At 40.2% G+C, this 23,809-nt stretch overlaps 1 protein-coding gene across 1 annotated transcript; it reads right to left on the bottom strand.

Annotated features, from left to right (window-relative positions):
- Positions 1-800: 800 nt before the first annotated feature.
- On the bottom strand, positions 801-23,101 carry PON3 (paraoxonase 3). Its single transcript, XM_060107780.1, has 9 exons — positions 23,019-23,101; positions 20,938-21,008; positions 15,874-15,929; positions 11,524-11,689; positions 6,527-6,653; positions 4,966-5,166; positions 3,897-3,978; positions 3,524-3,652; positions 801-1,070 (listed from the first exon to the last, which is right to left on the bottom strand). Exons 1-9 carry the CDS (start codon positions 23,090-23,092, stop codon positions 912-914), a joined length of 1,065 nt encoding a protein of 354 aa, XP_059963763.1. The 5' UTR covers positions 23,093-23,101; the 3' UTR covers positions 801-911.
- Positions 23,102-23,809: the final 708 nt, after the last annotated feature.

Genomic DNA, 23,809 nt, shown 5'->3' with positions numbered 1-23,809 from the left:
GTTTTTGACCAAGAAAGGGACACTTCTATACATTCTCATCAAACTAAGGTTGAGTTGGTCCTTAAGACAAGATTTCAATACAATACTGTTATTTATTTCAGATTCTTTAGGGCCAGGTGTATGGAATGTTGCTTAATAAGTGTTTATTGAATCAACCAGAAGAGCACATTTAAAGCAGCTGAGGATAACAGTCCTGAGGCACCATCTCCTGGTTCAGAGCCAAGCGGATTACAACACCTCAGATACCGATATCACTACAAATAAAGACCTGTTACAAAGATCAGATTAGCCCTGCCCTGCCTTAAAGTAGGCAGTGTGGTCTTTGTCAGATTTTCCAGAATCTGATTTCCTGTGTCTACATTGGGAGAATGCAAGTTCAAGGAGGACTTTGGGCAGTCCCATGATGCCAATTCTTGCTTTTATCCATGGGCTGGGCACTTGATTGGTAGTTTGTGCCTTGTGCAATTGAGGGAAGAGAGGAGGAATTATAAATATTTGAACATTAGCTTTTCTCCTGGTCCGGACTGCAGGAGGCTCAGAACATCACAGTTGCAGGAGGTTAATTTTGCCACACAGTTACCAAGGAGCCCTAGGTGAGCTTGGACACCTCACTTACCACAGCTCACTCATCTTATTGTAGAAAGAATATTGGGGGTGGTAGATAAAAAGACTTAAGAGGTTTAGTTTCTTGTTGGACTGTCACTATCTTGACTTGCAGTTAGGTGGATATTACATAATCTCTCTGCTTCTTTACTTCTATCCATGAGAAAAGCCGGACACATTTTTATTGGTGTGTCCAATAAAAATTTATTATTTAGTTATTGTTATTGTCATTTACTTACAGTTCCATTTATCATATAATTAAGGGTTTACTTTTACCAAATATATAGACTTTTTGAAATATCTGGACTCTAGAACACACAGTACAGAGCTTTGTGAAATACAGTGCCTATGAGAAGCTTCCCCTGGTACACAGAAGCCACAGAGCTGCCCTGAAGCATTGAGCCATTGTTGGCATACTCAGTGCTTATCCTGGGCTTCTCAGACAAAGCATTCCGGATGCGAAGTACCTGTCAAGAAAGATCATTCATTAGTAGACTATGAACAAACAGCCATCAGGGATGTTTTCCTTCCCAAGTACTCCAGGAGTAATATGTTTCTCAGAAATCAATAAGCTAAAATCCATACATCTTCAATCTTTTCTTTTTCTTCTTCTGATGAAAGTATCAGTGTCCTAACGATATCTAGTCAGTCAAGTGGACTAGTGATCTCACATTAGCCAAATTCCTCAACAGATGGTTTACACAATTTTGATAGTTTGGACTTCTCTATAGTGAGAGGTAAGAACCGTGAATGCTCTTATCTAATCTTGAGTGAACGGTGTTGCTCCCTCTGTGGAAAGGTTCTTGCCTTTGACTGGGCATACAGGATGAGGAGGGAAACATGGGACAAGATAATGAAAGGACAACCAGTTAGCCAGCCAACCCAACCCAGAACCAGTAGATGGTAGTTTTCACAGCTGGACCCCTCCCTCAAGGAAGCATAAAGAATGCATACTTTGGAATTCAATCTGACACATCACTGCCTAGTACTGTTATTGATCCACAGGATTTACACAGTTTAGTTTGCTAATCAGTAAATACATAAGTGCTCAGGTTTCCAAATAGCCTGGATGAAGTTCATTCAAATAGGGCATGACGTGAATTAAATTAGGATTTAATTGAGGATTAGGATTTCATGAGTCATGAGTCTATATCAACATCTCTTATTAAAATAGAATTTAGGTTTTTTTGTTTTTGTTTTTGTTTTTGTTTTATCTTGAGGAAGATCCTACAACTTTATCTCGGGTTTGTTACATGGAAAACTCAAGCTGGAACTCATGTAGAAAACATTAGCCTCCACCAGAAATAAAGGGTGTCAGTGATTGTGAAGAAAGAAGTCTTATCTAAAAGAAACAAATGATTAAACTTGAAAATGGAGACATGAAAAAGAGTCTAAACAATTTTCTTATCATTCTATGGATCATATTTTCATTCTCTTAAAGCAGATGTTGTTGGGCATTTGTAGAAAAGTTATATGTATCACTTTGGGGGGCATATATCTGAGGCCAGGGTAGCTTAGGGTAACAATTCTTCAGGTTCTAGTCTCAGGCTGGACTTTTGTTTCTTTTTATATTTTTTGATGTTTTGGGGTGTTTTGTTTGTTTTTGGTTGTTGTTGGTTTTTGTCAAGAAATTGTTGACTAGGGAATTCTCTGGCAGTCCAGTGGTTAGGACTTCATGCTTTCACTGGTGAGGGCATGGGTTCAGTCCCTGGTCAGGGAACTAAGATCCCACAAGCCATGCGGCAGAGCCAAAAACAAAACAAAAAAAGTCGTGACTAATATGTTAATAAAAGAAACAAATCTTTTTAAAAAAATTTTTTATACTAAAGAATAGCAATATTGGAAGCAGAATAACTGTATGTTCTACTTTACCCATGGGCCAATTACCAGGGTGGGATTTGAGTCTCAATTTCCTAACTCCCCAAACCTAGATTCAAATATTCTCCTCTTTGTTCAAACTTTACCTTGTCAATGAGGCATAGCCTAGTCTCCATATTTAATAAGACCTGCCATCCCTCTGTTCACAGTAATCCTGATCCCTTTTACTGTTATGCTTTTTCTTCCCATAGAACTTACCACTTTCAAAATTACTATCTAATTTACTTATTTCTTATGCTTATTATTCATTGTCTTTCTCCCTCCCTAACAGCAGGGATCTTTGTATGTTTTGTTTTCTGATTGTTTTCTAAGCATTAGAACAAAGACTAGTACATTATAAGTGCTCAGTAAATTTTTGTGAATAAATCTCTCATAGTATGTGTGCCAAGAATTTATATCTGTATTTAAATTCACTAGAGATTTTTTTATTCTTAAGCTCAATGCTATAGAAATTGCAATGCTTTATACTATTGTTTCTAATGTCATATAAAATTCAATGGCATATGATATTAGTTTAGAAGAGATTTAAAATAACATCTATAAAATGAGACATTCTTCAACACTATCGTATATAATAGAAGCTGCGGGCAAAATCTAATTTTGTTATGAGACTACAGTCATTTAAACCCTTTCATGGGAGCTTCCTGTTGGGCAGTATGAAAGATGTTTCCATATATGACTCTCCCTTTGCCTAACTTTAGGGCCTGCTCAGAGCCTACATCCTGATTGGAACTATGATATGGGAATCTGGGTCAATATGAATAATGAAGCTTATATTTTCCCATGATTCCTAATAGCAAGTACAGCCTTTGCAAGGATGGGATATGCTGTTTAGCACTAATGTTAAACTGTCACCAGGTGACCTGAAGGGGTTAGTGGGCTGTATCTCCCCATCCTGCCCCAAATCTTTACTCTTCCCATATGCAGAATTTGTTCAATTCTGGAACATCACATATGACCTGCTAAATTCTCCCAAGTCACCTCAACAAATTGTTTGTTCTTGCCGCTTTTCCCATGAGCTTAGAGAAGTATAAGAACTTACTTCTGACCCTGGAGGATCCTCAGTATTATACATCAGCAGCTTGATGGCATTAGGATGGCATCCTGCCAAAATATCTCCGGTGTCAGGATCAACAGTTAAGTTATCCACTAAGGTGCCCAACTGGATTACCTTCCAACAAAGAGGAAGTAGTGAAGACATTGTTTTGACTTTCTTCCCTACCTCGTCCCTCCCACCAGCTCCTTCTGGCTCCTGAAATTAGATTTTTGCTACTGAATTTTAGAAGTGCAAGCATAATCTCACCAACATTCTTCTAAAACAGTCTCATTTCCTTCATTCAGGGAGCACATTCCCAGGTCAAGCTTGGGAACTAATGTAATAGAACACGTTGTGTGGGAAGACAGGGTACTTTTACCTTGAGTTGAGTTAAATCCCAGTTGTCATGTTTTTTCATTACATGAATATTCTTATCCAGTACATCAGCTACGTAGATATACCTTTGAAGTAAGTAACATTTACATTTAAGCAAGTAGTAATGAGAGATGATACTAACTTTTATTTTGGAGAAGAAGTATACAAATTCACAGTAGCTCAAAGTGCCACTACAGTGCCTTTCTAAACCACAGTAAAAGATAATGGACTGCTATTTTTAATACTCTTGAAGTTCTTTAAGTAGGCGTTGAATATGAGATATGACCATAAGGTAATGGAATTGTGTTTCTAGATGACATATAGGCTCAGTCTCATCAGTTAGGAGTCACATTTTATTCTTTAAATTGAATGGAGGTAAGTGGACCTCTCATAAGTCCAATAGAGCCTATACTTCCAGAAACTCGTGCTTGAAAAGAAGTAGCAGATGATCATGAAACTCAATCACAATTATTTTTAAAAAGAGGAAGAATACTTAGCTTTGTTTTCCACAGGGATCATCTCTATTTATTGTGTCACCTTTACATTTAATATTCATGGTACTCTTCTCTTTAAATAACCTTCCATTTTAAAAACACTTTAAAAGAGTGTTTCTCATAAAATTTTATGCTGCATAAAATAATGTCTTCTCATGGAATATTCTGTTGTAGTATAACAGTAAGTCTGAAACTTATACAATCCCAATGCCCAATCTAAGTTGGGTCTCCCTCTCCAATAAGAACTTCTGGGTAACTGAACTTAGTATAAGTGATTAAAGACCTTCTAGCCTCATAAGGGGCAGAGGTATCCTGCATTTATACTCTTTTCTAGTCACATAAGAATTTGGAACAAGGACCTCATATCCTTGAGTCAAAATCCCTCATTTTGTTGGGGGACCCTAAAGTGCAAGAGGGCAATGGTTGGCTTAAGATCACACATTTATTGTGAACCCTGGCCACGCTGGATCCCTCCACACATATAATGACTACTTAAGCCTCAGGAAGTAAGCACTTCTTCAGGGAAGGAATCCATGAAAATGTCAAGGGTAAAGGGTTGGAATTTATAAAAGAGCTTACTTCTTGTCTGGTGAGATGGTGATCCCATTGGCAGAACTAAATCCTTTGGCCACCACTTTAACCTCTCTTGGACTGTAAAAAAGAATGTAAGTCCAGCGAAGATCCATGACCATCTCTAATAGTACCAAGAAGAAGTTGGTAAAATAGTGGTCTCTGGTGGCATAGAACTGTTCTGCTCCGAGAACCACAATGTCATTCACACTAAAATGAAAAAGAAAAATAAAAAAAGAGACAGAGAGAGGAAAAGAAAAAACCCATGGGCTATTTAAAATCATTAAATCTCAAAGACCAATAAATTCATCAGTTTGAAAAAGTATACATGAACTAGTATGGATTAAAGGATTCCACAGAAAGTACATGACTTTTCATTGCCCTGATGGATTTTCTTTTAGCCATTTGTTATTTTATCACTCCTCCCTTCCACAGAAATCAGCAAAAACAGACAAGTATACGAATAAACCTCAAATCTAAATCTGGTGACTTGTGACTGTTTTTTTTTTTTTTTTTTTTTTTTACAGGTGAAAGAGGGATTCTATAATTCCCAACACACTGTGAACCTGATAGAACAAATCTAGGTTTTTTTTTATTATTACTATTTTTCTTTAAACAATTGCCAAGACTGGAATCAAAGATAAATAGAAAGCACAACAGTTTTGCTCTGGTTTTGTGTTATTCAGATTTTTAAATTTTTTTTGTTTTTTTCTTTTTTTACAAATACAAATTAAACATGAAACAACTCTACTTCAAAAAGAAATCTAACAGTTCAAGAAAAGCTTATCAGTTGCATTCTAGACATTTAAAACCTATCTCACAATTTAAATTTCAGTGGTAAAAACAGTAGGTTTTGGAACTGTTTGGTGATTGCGTATCCAAAGAAAAACTCCACCAACACATTTTATTGTTTTTAACCATACCAGAGAGAATCTAAATTGTCAGTTTTTCCAACAGCAATTTTTCCGCACCAGAAGGTAGTCCTGACTCTCAAAGAAGAGACAATTTGGGTTTTTCCTGCCTTCAACATGTTTATCAAATCCTGTAATTCTCCCAGGATTTTGAAACATGTAGAAAATAAGTAAGAAATATTCCAATGAACGAAACATACCAAATGTCAGTAATAAGCAAGAAACATTCCTTTGGGGAAACTGTTAAAAAAAAAATCCAGGGCTTCCCTGGTGGCGCAGTGGTTGAGAGTCCGCCTGCCAATGCAGGGGACACGGGTTCGTGCCCCGGTCTGGGAAGATCCCACATACCACGGAGCAGCTAGGCCCGTGAGCCATGGCCGCTGAGCCTGCGCGTCCGGAGCCTGTGCTCCGCAACGGGAGAGGCCACAACAGTGAGAGGCCTGCGGACTGCAAAAAAAAAAACAAACAAAAGTTGGAGAATATAAAGATATTCAATACCGAAGACAGCAGTTTCTAGTGAGGTGCTGGTCAGTGTCACCATGAGAACCTTTAGAAAGCTTCAGAAGAAAAAGCTTCAAAACAAAAGTTTAACAAAGGCTGTGAACTAAAGAAAACAAAGCAAACAGCAGAGGCACAAATTAAATACTTTAATTCCATACCTTTTGAGAAGTTCGTGTTTTATAGTTTTCAGGTGTACCAAAGAACGTTGTTGTTCCTCAAATTTAAATATCTCCACAGTGGACTCCATGTGGGGATGATTCACAACATAAAGATAAACAATTTGGTCTAAAGTGGAAAAAAGACATAATTTCCAAGAAGTTTGCTTCTGTTGCAACTATTATTACACCTAGTGTAGAACTTGGTCATGTCCAAGGATTTTTCTTATACACCTTGCATTTGATCCTCGCAACCCATCTGATAGGTAAGTCAAACAAATGCCAGAATCCTCATTTTATCGAAGAAACTGACACTCAGAAGGTTAATGACTTGTCAGCAATTTCATAACCACCCAGTGGCAAAGCCAAGCCCAGATGTTTCTGCAATGCTCCTTTCAGCCTCACCTGCACACCCTCTCTAACAGGAAGATGCAGAACTACAGTAGTGCATAAACACGGATGCGGTTTCCCAAGGTGGCCCCTCAACAAGAGAAGTGGGTACAAGCAAGCAAATCTTTGCCGAGAATTCTGTTCTGTGAGAACTGCCTACATTGCAACACACATTCAAGAAGTGTCAGGCCTGTCTAAATATTTTAAAATGAACATGTCCCAGGTAGAGAATGAACTCCTGACACAAGTCACCTACCTGAGGGTGCAGTAACGATATTTAGTTATTCATGAACCCAGTAGACGTGGAATGTAAATACAAATGTAGAAGAAAATAGCTTAGCCAATGTTAGGTATAACCAACCTCAGGAATGTTCACCTATCTGTTCTCATACCGGAATGTGAACTGCTGTGAACAGGATTGGGGGCAGTACTCTAGCTTCTCAGAGTACTGTTTTCTGACTTATCAGGACTCCTAAGTCAGATGCACTCTGGAGTTTGAAAGAGCCTGGGCCCATGTTCCCATTCAGGATTTGATCTGCGTTCATCTCCCCAGTTCCTTTCTTGATGGGGTTTCCAATCATGCAGCGGGGCAGGCCAGAGCCCTGAGATGTGGGGCTTATACTCAGGGCCCCTGAACCACATGGGCACCTTTACCTGAATTAAGGAAAAGTGCTCCCTCGCAGATGAATCTTTCTTTTGGTCTGACCCAACTCTGTTCCAGGGCATGGCAACTCTGTTCCAGGGACTTGGCAAGCAGAACCTGAGTAGCATTTAGCCCTCACATGGCCCTTCGACAAGACGCTCTTGCTGGACACAGCATGAAAAATACATTGCTGCCCTGGCTTTACCCCCTTCTTAAGGCCTCTTGTCATATAAGAGATGCTTGGTGAGAAGACTTTTGTTTTCTGTCTTCTCATTCATGCCACTTTATGTGTACTGTTTTGGCCTTATGAATTAAATACATAAGGGAGGTCACTAACAAATAAAATAAGTTGTCAATCATAACATACTTAACTTCTGAAAGCCTGATTATATGCCTGAGGATTAATCTGTAAACTGGTCCCATCTTAAAAAAAAAAAAAAAAAGCAAAAACAAACCAAAACCAACCCTCACCTCCCCTTCCCCCCTTAAAAAAAAAAAAAACCCACCTCTAACACTATCCCATGGAATAAAATAGCTCCAGGTTAATCTGATCACTCATTACACCTCCAATGAAGCATCATATGTCTAGTTGGGTGTCAGGCAAAAAAGTGATGACCCTCAAATTATTTAAATAGAGCCAGGAGTCCAAATTTCACCTGAATTAAGGACATAGGATTAGAAGTAAGACCATCTGGGTTCTACTTCTGGCATTGCCATTTACTAATGATAGAAGTGAAGTCACACTTTACTGCATGTCTCTAAACTCCATTTCTCCATCTATAAAACTATCAGTATCTGCCCTGCCTGACTCATAGGGTTCATTCATTTATTCATTTAACACATGTTCACAGAGCACCTAACATGCTGCAGACACTGTTCTAGACTCTGGGAATCCGGCAATGAACAAGTCACATATGCTTTTATGATGGTTACATTCTAGAGAAGAAAACAGGGAGGAAATAATTAGTAAATAAAAGAATATGGGAGTGGGGAGATATGCCTTCTTCATACAGTTGCACCCACTTGAAAAGTGACAGTTAAGCTTGGATCTAGAGATGAGAAGGAGCCCACTATAGAGCAATAGTGGGAGAGGGAAAGAAGGTTGTTATCTTTTAACATTAATAAAAAGCATTAATTACCATTTTGATGAGTGCTAAAAGAGGAAGTTCATTGAGAAGAAATATAGCAAGTTTCACAGCCTGAAATAAGATGATGGGAAGGCTTCCCTGAGAAGGTGACATTTTAGCTGAGGCCTGAATGATGAAAAAGAATAAGCCAGAAATAAATGGAAAGACATTCCAGGCAGAGGGAATTACAAATGCAAAGGCCCTGAGGCATGCAGCATTCTGCAGGACTAAAGGAAATCCAGTGTGACTAGTCCAGAGGGTCAGGGAGACAGTGGTGCCCACTGAGGCTGGAGAGAGCATCCAGATGCCAGAATATGTAGGAGTAGCGCCTAGGAAACCATTCTGGAGATTTGGGGTTTATCTTCAGAGTGACAGGAACAATATGGTGAATTTTCAGAAGGGAGTGACATGATCAGATTTGTACAAAAAATAATGCTTGCTTATAAAAACGGCTTGAGTTGGTATAATAGGGAAAGTGCAATCAGGGACCACTGCAGAACCTAGGATAGACATGTTGGGGACTTGGACTGGGATGGTGCAGTGAGGATGGGGAGAGGTCAGCAGCTTGGAGAGATATTTGAGGGTTAAACTGGACAGAACTTTGTAACTAGTTGACTGAATGCGGCAGGGAGAGGGAAAGAGTCAAGGTTGGGCCCAGGGTTTTATTTTGAGGAATAAAATATATATAAAGTGCTTTATAAACTGTAAAGCAATATAAAATTGTTAGTACAATTATCTTTTAAAGAAGGGCTTGCTAGGCAAGTAAACATCATATATTAGATTTCAGGGGAATATTTAACCTACTTAGTAAAATAGTATTCAAGCATTTTATTTATTTATTTATTTTTTTTTTTTTTGCGGTGTGCAGGCCTCTCACTGTTGTGGCCTCTCCCGTTGCGGAGCACAGGCTCCGGACGCGCAGGCTCAGCAGCCATGGCTCACGGGCCCAGCCGCTCCGCGGCATATGGGATCCTCCCAGACCGGGGCACGAACCCGTATCCCCTGCATCGGCAGGCGGACTCTCAACCACTGCGCCACCAGGGAGGCCCTCAAGCATTTTAAAAGGTACCCATTTGTTTAAAAATGAACAAGTCTGTTGGTGCAGATGAAAGAATGAAACATTGATCGGTTGGATAAGTGGATTGAGATAATTATTAGTCATTTTTTATTCATTTAAATCACTCTAGCAAATTTAACTTCACAATTAACAATGCCTTGTAACTTCAGTATGTATTTGGAAGAATTAAAACACCATTTATTTAAAATTTTTGATTTGCAACATTTCCATTTGGCCTTCCCTTCATGTATTAATAGTTACTACTAGTGAGGTTTCATTCTTCTTATCTTCTACATGATCTGTGGACCCACAAATACCTAAAAATTAAGTTAGTATGGAATTGTAAACTATAAAGTAAAAAATAATATTGGAAATTATTGTTTTAAAGCATATACAGTGTATTCATAACTATGCTTTGTTTTCTACAATAGCTTTTTTGAGATAGAATTCACTTGCCATTAAACTCACACTTTCAAAATGTATAGTTTAGTGGTTTTCAGTGTATTCACAGAGTCGTGCAACCATAGCCACTATCTAGTTCCAGAATATTTTCATCACCCCAAAAAGAAATCCCATATCCTTTGGCTGTCACTCCCCATTCCCTGCCCCCACCAAGTCCCTGCCAACCACTAATATACTTTTTGTCTCTATAGATTTGCCTATTCTGCACATTTAATATAAATGGAATCATACAATATGTGGCATTTAAGTGACTGAATTCTTTCACTTAGGATAATGTTTACACGGCTCATCCATGTCGTAGCATTCATCAATACTTCATTTCTTTTTATTGCCGAATAATATTCCATTGTATAAACATACCACCTTTTGGTTATGCATTCAACATTTCATGGGAATTTGGATTATTTTCACCTTTTGAGTATTAGGATTAATGCTGCTATGAATATATGTGTGTAAGTTTTTGTATAGACCTATGTTTTCAGTTCTCTTAGGTATGTGCCAAGGAGTAGCATTTCTGCATCATATGGTCGATCTACCTTTAACATTTTGGGGAACTGTCAAACTGCGTTCAAAAGTGACCGCACTCAATCCCACCAGCAAAGTGTGAGGATGCCAGTTTCCCTACATCCTTGCCAACGTTTGTTACTGTCTGTCTTTTTTTAATTATAGCCACCCTATGGGTGTGAAATGGTATCTCATTATGGTTTTCATTTGCATTTCCCTAATGACTAAGGATACTGAGTATCTTTTCATGTGTTTATTGGCCATTTGTGTATCTCTTTGGAAAGACATACTGAGATCCTTTGTCCATTTTTTAACTGGGTATTTGTCTTTTTGTTGTTGAGATGTAAAAATTATATATTCTGGATATGAGCCTCATCAGACGTCTGATTTGCACATCTTTTTCTCTTATGCTTTAGGTTGTTTTTTCACTTCCTTGATGGTGTCTTTTGAAGTTTTTAATTTTAACAATGTCTAATTCATCCATTGTTTCTTTTTATGTTGCTTTATAGATGTCATGAGATTATTTTCAAAGGGCCTTTAATTTATATGTTAGATTTCTGAGAACAATATCCCAACTGGTTTTGATGGTCAGATGAGAAGAAAAGGGGGTAGGAGAAAGAGGGTGTGACCACAGTCTAGTCTCCCCCTCTTTAACATGACGTTAAAAAATGTTTTGATACATATTTATTATCTTATAAATATACATCTTCATGGTAAAATAGCATCTTCCCTCCTTTCACATACATGTTGAATAGCTGAGGATGAGTGGTTTGTATTTCCCTCATTTTCCCCTTATTCTTAAGCATTCAAGCTTTACCTTTGTCGATGAAAGTACTGATCCCATGTGGATTAAATGATGCTTTGTCAAAACCATCACTGATGTTTAGTGCCTGGACCCTTGGGTTTTGCTCATTTAAATCCATCAAGAAGATTTGTCCTGGCTCATCTGGTGCAAAGTTTGGCATGCCTGGATATTTTAATCCCTTTAAAATATAGAGAATAAGTATGCACATATACACATATCAAAGCAGCATTTTCACATGGAAGCTAAAATCTCAAGGCCTAACAAAAATGTTCAAAGCTCTAAATTTCTTTTAGATTTCTGGGATTTTTCACACTGTCAGGTATTGCCATTATCTGATCTGAGGGATTACCAATGTCATCTAAGCCACTGCAGATGGGAATATGGGAAGAACCTATGTTCAATTTTTAATATATAGAGCAGAAATTAGACCAAAAAGCATAATGCAAGAGACTAAGCTGTATTACTTTGTTTGAGTCCCTTGACCTGCCTGTACTACAGGTTTCTCATTTATAAAATGAGGAAATTAAATTATTTAATTGCGAAGGTTCTTTCTAGTCCTATTGTATATATAACGAACGCTCCTCAAAGCAGAGAGAAGGGATGTATGGGTTTGTCGCACTGCTCCCATCCTACATCCATTATATTATGTAATGACAAAGAGAATAATCAGCCAAGAATTAACATAGGGGAACCAGTTTCATACAGTTTACTATTTCTGACCTATTTTGTTCCTACAGATATGTCCAAAGATTTGGATGTGAATCCTTTGCTCCAAATATTGTAAAAAGTTCATTCCAGTAACTTGGACAGTGGCTCTTTCTCCTGGAAGAACCAGGTGTTTATCAACCAATAATAGGCATCCTGAATGTATTGGGCCTTTGCTGCATCCCAGGTCATTGTGTCAAAACTTGGGGTTGGTTTATTCTATACCAATTACAAAACTCAGCCCACTTCCTCCCTGTATCCTTCCCGCATCACTCTGATGTATATCAACATCAACAACATTGTATTTTTTCTTGTACCCTCATTTCCACTTATAATCAGTTTAAATTCTTTCCTTCTCTCTCTCTCTCCCTCCTTCTTCCTTCTTCCTACTCTACCTTCTCCCTTGCTCTCCTTCTCCCCTTCCTTTCTTACACACACACACACACACACACACACACACACACACACACACATACTCTCTTACTTACAATTATACTATTCTTGGCCCTTCCACTGTCCCTCCCTTCCCGCCCCCCAACCCCTGGGGTAGTAATCTTCAGTTTCAAACAACCCCACCTATATCTTCAAGCTTTTCTTAGAACAGTTCTTCTATGCTTAAATCTTATGGGAAATCTAGCTTTCCCCAGACAATACTGGCCACTGAAGCCCATCAGTGGAAGGTCTGTTCCCTCTATCATTCCTTCTCCTTAAGTCATCACACCTAGAGGAGAGATCGGCATGTCCCTAGCCACAAACTTCTGCTTCCAGAGCTCGAATCTGCCATCGTCAGTCAAGAGCCCGTCTTCTAAGGAAGGCTCACTCTTTGCTTACTGCTTCCTTATCAAATTCTTTGCCAAGTCCCTTTGCCCTGTTCTAGCTCTTATACTGCATAGGGCTAGTCTAACTTCTCTTCCTGCCCTTTCCTCCTCTGTCCTCATCCATCCCTCTTTCCTCCTCATTCTACACTCTTCCCTTGTAGCTCTTACTTATAAGGTTACAGGTATTTCTTCTATACCAGTGATTTTCAAATATGCACATTTCCCGGGAACCCCTCTTTGGAGCCCTAGCTGGCATCCCAACTTCTTCCTAAGGGTAGCTCAAAATCAAATGGTCAAAACCAGAATCATCTCTCCTAGAATCCTTGATCTCATTTGTATCTATTCTTCTCTGTTAAGGGAATCACTGCTCTCCCCAACATCAGGCCAGAAAATTGAGTCTCCAAGTCTCCCCTTCCCTCCATAGTCAATTTGTCACTAAGTCCACTAACATGGGGGAAAAAAGCCAGAGACATCTAATTCTTCCCTTTTTCACCTAAGGAAAATTAAGCCCAGAGAAGTGAATTGCCTAAATCACTCGGATCATTAGTTGTACAGCCTCTTTCTGCCACACCATAAAGAAAGGTTTGACAGTAGAGAAGATTGCTCAGGAAGGCAGCTCAAGGTGGAACACCACAGCAAGTACCGTGGGAGCTAGGGGGAATGTGAAGGCACTGACAGCTAGTAGAAGGACTGGGTGCTCTGGAAATGGAAATGATTTGATTGGGGAATAAGGGCAGGGCATGGCAAACAAACTTGGCCTACATTAAGCGTCATGATGAATGAAACTCTTCTGAGAAATGGCTTCACACTTGCCTGGTTTTCTGTTTAAGGCAGTTGGGTAAGAATCTGTGGCAAGTGATTGCAAGCAATTCTTCTGATACCATTCACCACTGAAAATGGTGAAAATCACCTGGATGTGCAGGCATCTTATTTCCACCAACAGACTACAGGTACATGTGGACAGGCATGGAACTCCTCCACTGCCCTCATTCACCAGTACATACATTCAGTAGGTAGTCAAGCACCTGGGTATACCAGGTAGTATGTTAGGTGCTAGTGTGGCAATGTACATTCCAAAGTCCTGGTCTCAAAAGGACTGAAATCCAGGGAGGCGGCACTGAGCAAGTGTATCAGATATGGTGTGGCATCTAAGACCCTAACCACAGGGAACCTGTAGGACCATCAAAGAGCCACCTTGCCCAGAAAGAGAGTGTTAGGGATTTTCCTGAGGATGATGACCACGATGCCACCACGTGCGTCCACCATCGTGGATGCCACCACGATGAGCCCTCATAGAGAAGTAGGAGTTAGCCAATAACATTGAAGAAGGGAGTAATCTTGCAGGCAAAGAGCATGCCCAGTCCCAAGGTAAGGAAGCAAATAGCCTGCTTGGCACCTCTAAATAGACTAAAGATATCTATCGCACAGAATTACTCTCTAAATCAGCATCTTCCAAACATGTTGTAGGATGGCAAGAAAGGGCAGTAGGAGGTAACCAAGAACAAGGACTTGAATTTATTGCAGTACAGAAAGATTAAAAATAAGCAAAGAACATTATCCTTATCCTATAAGAAAGAGTTGTTTGTTATTTTGCAAAAGGAGCTAACATTTCTCATGGAATTATTTGTGATGAAAATCTCTACTTTCTGAATAGCAAGAATTTAGTACACTTAGTTCTAGTGAAAATAGAAAAGAAACATACAATAGGAACTACAAATATTATTTCCTAATAGCAAAGAAATCTCCTAGCTGTAAAGTAATTATTTTTAAAGGACTATTTGGCATAACATTGAAAATCTAAATTGACAATAGGTAATTTAAGTCAACAAAGAAAAAGCTTTTCTAGACAGCTTTGTTTTATTTTTGGTTTTGGAGGAAAACTAAAGAAATAAAATCCCTCCCACCCACCCTCCCACCCTCACATGTACCACCAGCAGCAGCAATTTAAAATCCAAATGAGACCCTGACTATACTTAAGAATTTAGAAATTGGGGCCATTAAGGAATATTTTATGTTCCCTGTTTCTGGCCAAAAAGATATAGATTTTAAAAATTTATGTTATTCGGTAGTATTTTATTGGCCAAAATGGAATATTAGAGCATGTAATTCCAGCAATCAGAATTCACATTGGAAATGTAGTCAATCTCCTTTTTTCAAAATCCTAGGTCCTGTTCCAAATGCAACTGATTTAATAAGTACATGATAATTTTCAACATCTTCACAACATATACATTTTAATTTATTTAAATGCAGTCCTTCACATAGCTTCCTCATCATCCCAAACCTGTGAAGGTGGTATTGAGAATAAAATGCAGGTTTTTCCCTACTCCTCTTTGAAAGAGCTTCTCTTTGAAAGGCAAGGTACCCAAGATGGAAAATGCTCAGGGTTTTGAATTGAGTAACATGGTTAACATTCAATCCACAAACATTCACTGAGCTCCAAACATAGGAAGGCATGATGAGAGGAATACTAATTAGGGAGAAGATGATTTCCAGAAGCTGAGGCCCAGCAAATAGGGTGATGATGAGGATGAACAACAGCTGAGCACATCTGGAGCCTCATCTAGGAATCGAATGGAATTCAATATACATTTATTGAGACACTACTGGGTATATAACTGCCCACAGGGAGCTGCCCACCAAGGGTTAGGCAAGCCTGGCATTTCCGTGGTATCTTAATTAGCCTCCTGGAATCCCATTTTGGCTTTTTTGGTTGGCTAGTTTACCCATGGGCGGGATGAATGTGTAGGGATCCATCTGGCAGCTGTAGTCAGCAACATTAATGTACTGTCCATGCAGCTATTGACATGAGCATCTGAGGGGCATGGAAAATACTCACACTGGAGATAAAAGCCAGCCCCCTAGGAAGTATATCAATGTCTTCAGAGCCATTTTCTGCAAAAGAAGCAGACGATCAGAAAGATGCACGTACAAAGGCTTAAAAAGTAAATCTCGCACATAGTCAAGACTTTGAACTCCTTTTGGAAACTACCTTAACTTTTTTTAACTATTTAACTATTTTAACTTTTTAAACTATTTTAACTATTAACTTTCAGGACTCCCACAGGCATGATACACTCCACTAAAACCTGAGCCAGGCTCTTGAAATACTCAATTCTTTTTTTTTTAGAAGTCCCTTTTCAGGAGAAAAAAAGCAAATAACTATAAAATAAATTCATATCCTAGATTTATTCTTTAAATAAAAACTCTCAGGGTATGTCCTAAGAGATTCAGCTTTATTCCCCACAGAAGACTTATCTACAGACCAAGTGATAACATTTGGAAAGTCCTCACTGCGAAGCTCTCTTAAAGGTCTTTCTGCCAAGTATTTCTCCTCTCCAGATTGTTGAGGCCTGAAAAATCTATCCTTCTCCTATCATATTGGGAAATTACTGAGTAACTGTTCTCTGTTACAAAACCAATAGATCTTAGGATGAACTATTGGAAATAATTGAATTTGAAAGATTTTATTCAGATCTTTTTCTCATTGAGAGCTGGTCATGAGCATTTTTCTATGGAAAGAGGCATATGATAAAGTAAGATATGACTAAGAACAGGATGAAAAAGGGGCTTGTGTAGCTTCTCATAGAGAGATAGACCCACATATAATGTGAACCCAAGAAGGCAGCATTGAGGGTGAAATGAAGGCAATGGTTATTGAGTGTGGTAAACTGTAATTTACAAATATGGTAGAAACAGGATGTAACAAAGCCACATGCTCTTCTTTTTTTTTTAATTTGAATTTTATTTTATTTATTTATTTTTATACAGCAGGTTCTTATTAGATATCTATTTTATACATATTAGTGTATATATGTCAATCCCAATCTCCCAATTTATCCCACCACCACCACCCCCCACCCCACTTTCCCCCCTTGGTGTCCAAACGTTTGTTCTCTACATCTGTGTCTCTATTTCTGCCTTGCAAACCTGTTCATCTGTACCATTTTTCTAGATTCCTCATATACACCTTAATATACGATATTTGTTTTTCTATTTCTGACTTACTTCACTCTCTATGACAGTCTCTAGATCCATCCACGTCTCTACAAATGACCCAATTTCATTCCTTTTTATGGCTGAGTAATATTCCTTTGTACGTATGTACCATATCTTCTTTATCCATTCGTCTGTCGATGGGCATTTAGGTTGCTTCCATAACCTGGCTACTGTAAATAGTGCTGCAATGAACATTGGGGTGCATGTGTCTTTTTGAATTATGGTTTTCTCTGGGTATATGCCCAATAGTGGGATTGCTGGGTCATAAGGTAATTCTATTTTTAGTTTTTTTTTTTTTTTTTTTTTTTTTTTTTTGCGGTACGCGGGCCTCTCACTGCCGTGGCCTCTCCCATTGCGGAGCACAGGCTCCGGACGCGCAGGCTCAGTGGCCATGGCTCACGGGCCCAGCCGCTCTGCAGCATATGGGATCCTCCTGGACCAGGGCACAAACCCGCATCCCCTGCATCGGCAGGCGGACTCTCAACCACTGCACCACCAGGGAAGCCCTATTTTTAGTTTTTTTTTTTTTTTTTTTTAGATGTTGAGAGTAGGAGTTTATTAATTAATTAATTAATTTTTGCTGTGTTGGGTCTTCGTTTCTGTGCGAGGGCTTTCTCTTGTTGTGGCAAGCGGGGGCCACTCTTCATCACGGTGCACGGGCCTCTCACTATTGTGGCCTCTCGTTGCGGTGCACAGGCTCCAGACGCGCAGGCTCAGTAGTTGTGGCTCACGGGCCCAGTTGCTCCGTGGCATGTGGGATCTTCCCAGACCAGGGCTCGAACCCGTGTCCCCTGCATTAGCAGGCAGATTCTCAACCACTGCGCCACCAGGGAAGCCCCTATTTTTAGTTTTTTAAGGAAACTCCATACTGTTCTCCATAGTGGGTGTATCAATTTACATTCTCACCAATAGTGCAAGAGGATTCCCTTTTCTCCATACCCTCTTCAGCATTTGTTGTTTGTAGATTTTCTGATGATGCCCATTCTAACCAGCTTTGATTAACCAAACAACTTCCTAGTTAAGACAATCCTTGAGCCTCAAAGCCTTGGAAAAAGGATGAACTTAACACAAAAAGATCTTTGAGGTATGGTTGTTGGAGGTTAGAATTATTTCACCTTTCAACCTTTCTTCCCAGAAAGAATACTGGGGAAGGAAAACAAAAAGAGGAAGAGTTTGTTCGCCAATAAAATTAACCACAAAACTCTAGGTCTTGAAGAAAACACAAATCAGAATTTTTCCCCAGCTCTGTTACTGCCTACCTACCACACCCTGCCTTCAATCCTTTAGTGTTTTCCATTGTTTCATAAAGCTTTTCACTCTGGAATAGTTGGGTCTTGCGAGTATTATCTTATTAGTGAGCTTTATTTCAATATCTAGCCTGCCTTGTCTTGGTCAGCTCTATTTATTAATATTTCACCTTTTTGCATGTCAGATTTTCTGTTTTCTGCTGCTATCATACTTCCCTGAAGCTTCATAAGAAAAATGTGCTGTCAGTAGATAAGAAAGGCAGTGTTACACAACAGAGAGTACAAAGGCATAGAAGAAAACTGCCCTGGTTCATAATCTAGGCCTGTCTGTCACCCTCTAGTTCTGGACCACTGGGCAAGTAACTTCAGTCTTCTGGGTGTCAGTTTCCTAATCTACAAAGACAGATGGCAGCACCCACCTTACAGGGTGGTTGTGAGGATGATGTAAACGTTTCCAAAGGACTCAGCAGAAAGCTCATAGACACTAGGCCTTTGATAAGGCAGTATTATTATTTTTAGATATATAGCAATATTGTCCTACTGACAAATGACCCGTGATCATTCTCACTTGTTTAGTTCTGCAAATATAAAATGTACACATGCCAACAGACATGAGAAGTGACATGGCATTTTTTTCTTCTGCTCTAGTTTTAACTTCTCAAGTCTGTTTGAATCATACAATCTGAGAGGTGGATTAGATATTAGAAATGATCTAGTCTAATTACCCCTCTAAATTACTTGTCAGGCTCTTATCTTTTGAGAGATATATGTATAGTCAATATGAATATTATTCCACAAGACAGTGAACAAATGATTAAATGTTATATTTCCTTATTTTTTAAATCAAATTAAATCTGACCCTGAGCCCACATTCCACTAAACTGGAGGGAAATTCAACCTGAGTCTCTCTTTCTGACTTACTGCCAGGGTTGTGCAAATACCATAGGTGGTGAACTTTAAAACGAAGCTGAATATTTGGGAAGGTCCATCTGGCCTTTATTCTATGCTAGTCACCACTGAATTACTCACTGCCAAGCCCATGTGGTCCCTTTAACTTAGACAATTTTGCCACTTCCACGTCCTGCGTGTGTGTGCATATAACCTTGGCTCAGGCTGTGACGCACGGTATAAAGGATCCAGCCTCCCTAAAGATACTTTCTAACCATTCCTTCCTAGGTCTTCATCTTCCCCCAGAATGGGGCAAAGGTCCCTGTTATTCAAAAAAAACACATATTCTTCTCCCATCTCCATCAGAATCCCTTGAAGGAGCTCAGGTTTTTAAAAACCAAACTCAGGAAGTAGTTTGTCATCAGTTCATTCTGCTTTCTAGCTGGCAGCACAGACCTCATCTAAGACTAGTGAGCACAAGGACCAGGCTACTTCTCTTCTTTTTTTAGAAGTTGAGAGGGAAAAAAGGCAGAAAACTAAAATCAAAAGGGCTCTTATTTTTTTCTGATATATATGTATATCAGAAAAAATATATACATATATATATTAGTAACATATCTTAGAAAGCTATATAATATATATAATATATATATATCTTATGTCACAATAAACTATGCTTTCATCCTGTCACATACTGAAATAAATCACAGTCCCTGACCCTAGGAGGTTTACTGTCTGATTGTGAGAGAAAGAAAGAACACTGCTGGCTCTAAAATAAAGCATGTAGTAGGTGTCACAAGTGAATCAGAGTTTCAGAGTGCTGTGAGAGTTCAGAGGTACGAGAGGAGTTTCCAGCTGATTTCAGCCAGCAGAGATGAAGAAATCATTGGGGGTAATTTCATGAGCAAAGGTGAGAAAATGAAAGAACACATTCCCAGAACAGTGAACAGAATCTAGCTAGAATTTTGTTTTTCTAGTAGTATTGTCAGGGAGAGTGAAAGACTTGGAGCCAGAATAAGCAGTTGAGGCAGTAAGGAGTAAATGAGATCAGCTCTGTGTGGCGGCCCAGGAGAGACCAACAGATCTCACGTGAAACAGTGAGGGATGAGGGGACAACAAATGGTTCCTAAATTTTGAACTGAGTCTCTTTGACAACGCGGGTACCATGCTTAGGAGAAGTCTAGAAGAAGAGCTGGTTATAGGTGGGGGTATGAGGGAGGAAATGACAGAAAGGTAAAGTAGATTTCAGATGGGAAAATAAGGCCTGCAGTTTGAGTGATTAGGGATCCAGCTATGGATTTTCAATTAAAAAAAAAATACTCAGTCGGTTGTGAGGTTCTTAAGAATAAGGGCTAAGTCATACTCCTCTTAGTACTTGCAGATAAATTTTGAAGGAAGTGACACTTGAAGTTAGAAATATCATCAAGGAGAGGGGAGGGGAAAAAAAAGAAGTAAGATAGGCAACAGAAGACAGAGAAGGAAATGAAATTTCACAGAAGGGACAGGAGCACAGTTCAGCGAGGGACCAACCAGAGTAGTCAATAACATTTTTCAAATGATTGAGAGATGTCAGTAGGAAAGAGGACTGAGAAAAAGCCACAGATTTTGACATTTAGGAGACCTCTTGGAGATGCAGGATGAGGTAGCTTGGGTAAAGCTGACGAGGCTGAAGCCTCAATAGGAGGGTTTAAGAAGTAGCAGGAAATTAAATTAGCTGGCAGCCTCTGTCAGGTGGATGGTACCAAGAAATTGTACTGTCACATACATACCAAGTCCCTCAATAAGGTGGCAGTTCTGGGGTTCTACTGGCTCCACTTCTCGATATGCATTAGTTCTTTCTCTGCAGAAGATAAAAATACTGGAGGTCAATGCACAACATCCAAAATCAACATCTTAACATGGTCTTTAATCACCTTCATATTCATTAACTCTCTTTCTCATCATTTATGGATGATATCACAAATAAGTAGACATCTCCTTTTATTTATTTATATACTGTGGACATTATCTGGGTAATGTGCCTATATTATTTATTTAATAGTAAATAAATATTATTAATTTAAATGCACAAAATAATATTATTTAATGTGCTAAAGTATTGTCTATTATAAATCTACACTTTGGTTCCCTTAACCCCCTATAGTTTTGCCTTTTGATCCCTGTCCCCCCTACTGCTTTCCCAAAATTCAACAGGGTATTTTAATAGCTAAACCCTGTAACTTTTGTTTTAACTCTATTATTTTTAAATTTTTATGCTAATTTACTTTGCAAGTATTTAAATTCATTAAACTGACTACAATTTAAACAATTGGCCAAACTATTTCTGAGTAGTGTTTTTGTTTCCACAGTGATACATTCTTCTAAATACCAGGAATAATTTTACATTTTTACTAAATTGTATTCAGGAAGACTCTACACTTAGAGTTATCCTACTGTCACTTTAAAAAAAATACTCCTTAGATCAGCTTTATAATTATTATTATTTTTTTATGATTCTCTCACTTGGGTGCATTGGGAGCAAATGTAACAATAAACTCTTTCAAGCTGAACTAGAAAGTATTATCAAAAGGAATTAGGCTCGGGAATTCCCTGCTGGCGCAGTGGTTAAGAATCCGCCTGCCAATGCAGGGCACATGGGTTCGAGCCCTGGTCAGGGAAGATCCCACATGCCGCAGAGCAACTAAGCCCCTGCGCCACAACTACTGAGCCTGTGTGCCATAACTACTGAAGCTGGTGTGCCTAGAACCCGTTGCTCTGCAACAAGAGAAGCCACCCCAAGGAGAAGCCTGCACACAGCAACAAACAGTAGTCCCCGCTCTCCGCAACTAGAGAAAGCCCGCGCAGCAGCATGAAGACCCAACACAGACAAAAATAAATAAATAAATAAATTAATTAATTAAGAGGAAGAAAAAGGTATTAGGCTCCTCAGTAGATTCTGGACGTGAACCTCTGAGGAGACGACCAGTTTCTACTTAGAGAAATAAATAAAAACAACCCAAAGACAATTGAAAACAAATAGAGGCTAATAGATCCACTCAGAAATGCACATCATCACCTAACGTTTCTTCTTACCAGCCCAGTATTAACTTTTCCTGAGATATTTCTGGGATGGCTATCACCAGGAGATCTTCCGCTTCAAAAGGTCAGATACCTACAAAATGCCAGTTTCCCCCTGCAGGTTTTGGCTAATTTCCCTGCTGTCCACCCAGCCCTTTTTTTTTTTTTTTTTTTTTTTGTTATGCGGGCCTCTCACTGTTGTAGCCTCTCCCGTTGCGGAGCACAGGCTCCAGACGCGCAGGCTCCAGACGCGCAGGCTCAGCGGCCATAGCTCACGGGGCCAGCTGCTCCGCGGCATGTGGGATCTGCCCGGACCGGGGCACGAACCCGTGTCCCCTGAATCGGCAGGCAGACTCTCAACCACTGCTCCACCAGGGAAGCCCCACCTAGCTCTTTTAATCTGGGACGAGTTGGCAACCCAGTACTCCTCAGTGTGGAGCTTCCCCTGGGCAACCTCTGAGTTCAGCCAAAAAACATCCGGCTGGTAGCCTGGCTCCCTACCCCAAGTTCAGCGCTTCCAAAAGAGTTAGTTTGTTCAGGAGCCGAATGCTAAGGGCGACCTGGGAAAGGGGCGGGGGGAGCATTTCTGCTCCACCATCTTAGGAAAGGCAAGAAGTCAGCTCACTTTCCCTATGTGCGCTTCTCAAGGGACAGTTTGCTAGGTGGGTTGAGGAATGGGGTCCCAAACTGCTCATTCTTACCCGCTATAGGAAGGCGGCACCGGGCAGCCCTTAACCTAACTTGGAAGAAGAGAATAGGAGCCGAGGACGCTCCCATCAAGATGCCAACTCACCTAAGCGTCATTAACCTCTCCCCGATTAGGGCCAGGCCGGCGCCCAGCAGGGTAAGCGCCACCAGTTTCCCCATGGTCTTGGGGCGCGATGCGCGAGCGCAAGCGCTGGGGAGGCGCTGCGGGCTGGCGCCTGCCCCGCCCCTGGTGGTGCCCAGCCCGCCCATCGTTTCCTCCCGGGCTGGTGCGCTGCCTGGGCGCTGGGCTAAGGTCACGTTGTCCCGCCCCGCCCCGTCTCGCCCCGTCTCGCCCCGCCCCGCCGCGCCGCTTCTGGTTCAAGCCCACCTTTATCCGCGTGAATCAAAGCTACCTTTATGCTCGAGGTTCAAGGAAACTTTTACTCGCGGGGTTCTTTTATTCTTCAAGGCTCAAAGTACAGAGACGGGAGCCGTAGCCCTGGATTAAGGTCTGGTGTTCTCTTGGCAGCTTTGGCAAGTTCCCACCGGTTGCTGGGATGATAGAGGAGGCGGTTTGCTGCCCAAAGCTGCGGAATTCTACTTCATCTCCTCGTGTGGCCTGAAGTGGAAACTGGAGGGGCGGGGGAGCGCGGGGAGCTAGAGTTCAGAGCCCGAAAGTTTGTGTTTGTGGAGGGCAAGGAGTAATATGAGACGGCGAATTGATCTCTTGACACGGAGCACTGATAAACGGAAGATAATTGAAGCGAAGAGCTTTACGTCACTCTTCTCCAAGATTTGGAGCACAGGCCCTTATGTCCTGGCTTCATGGCCTGTCTCTGAATGCTAACGGAGGGGGGGGTACCCAGTTCAGTTTGTTGACTGGGTGGATTTGTTAAT

Source organism: Mesoplodon densirostris, chromosome 9 (genome assembly GCF_025265405.1).
Source record: "Mesoplodon densirostris isolate mMesDen1 chromosome 9, mMesDen1 primary haplotype, whole genome shotgun sequence".
NCBI lineage: Eukaryota > Metazoa > Chordata > Mammalia > Artiodactyla > Ziphiidae > Mesoplodon > Mesoplodon densirostris.
This window is presented reverse-complemented; position numbering and strand designations above follow the sequence as displayed.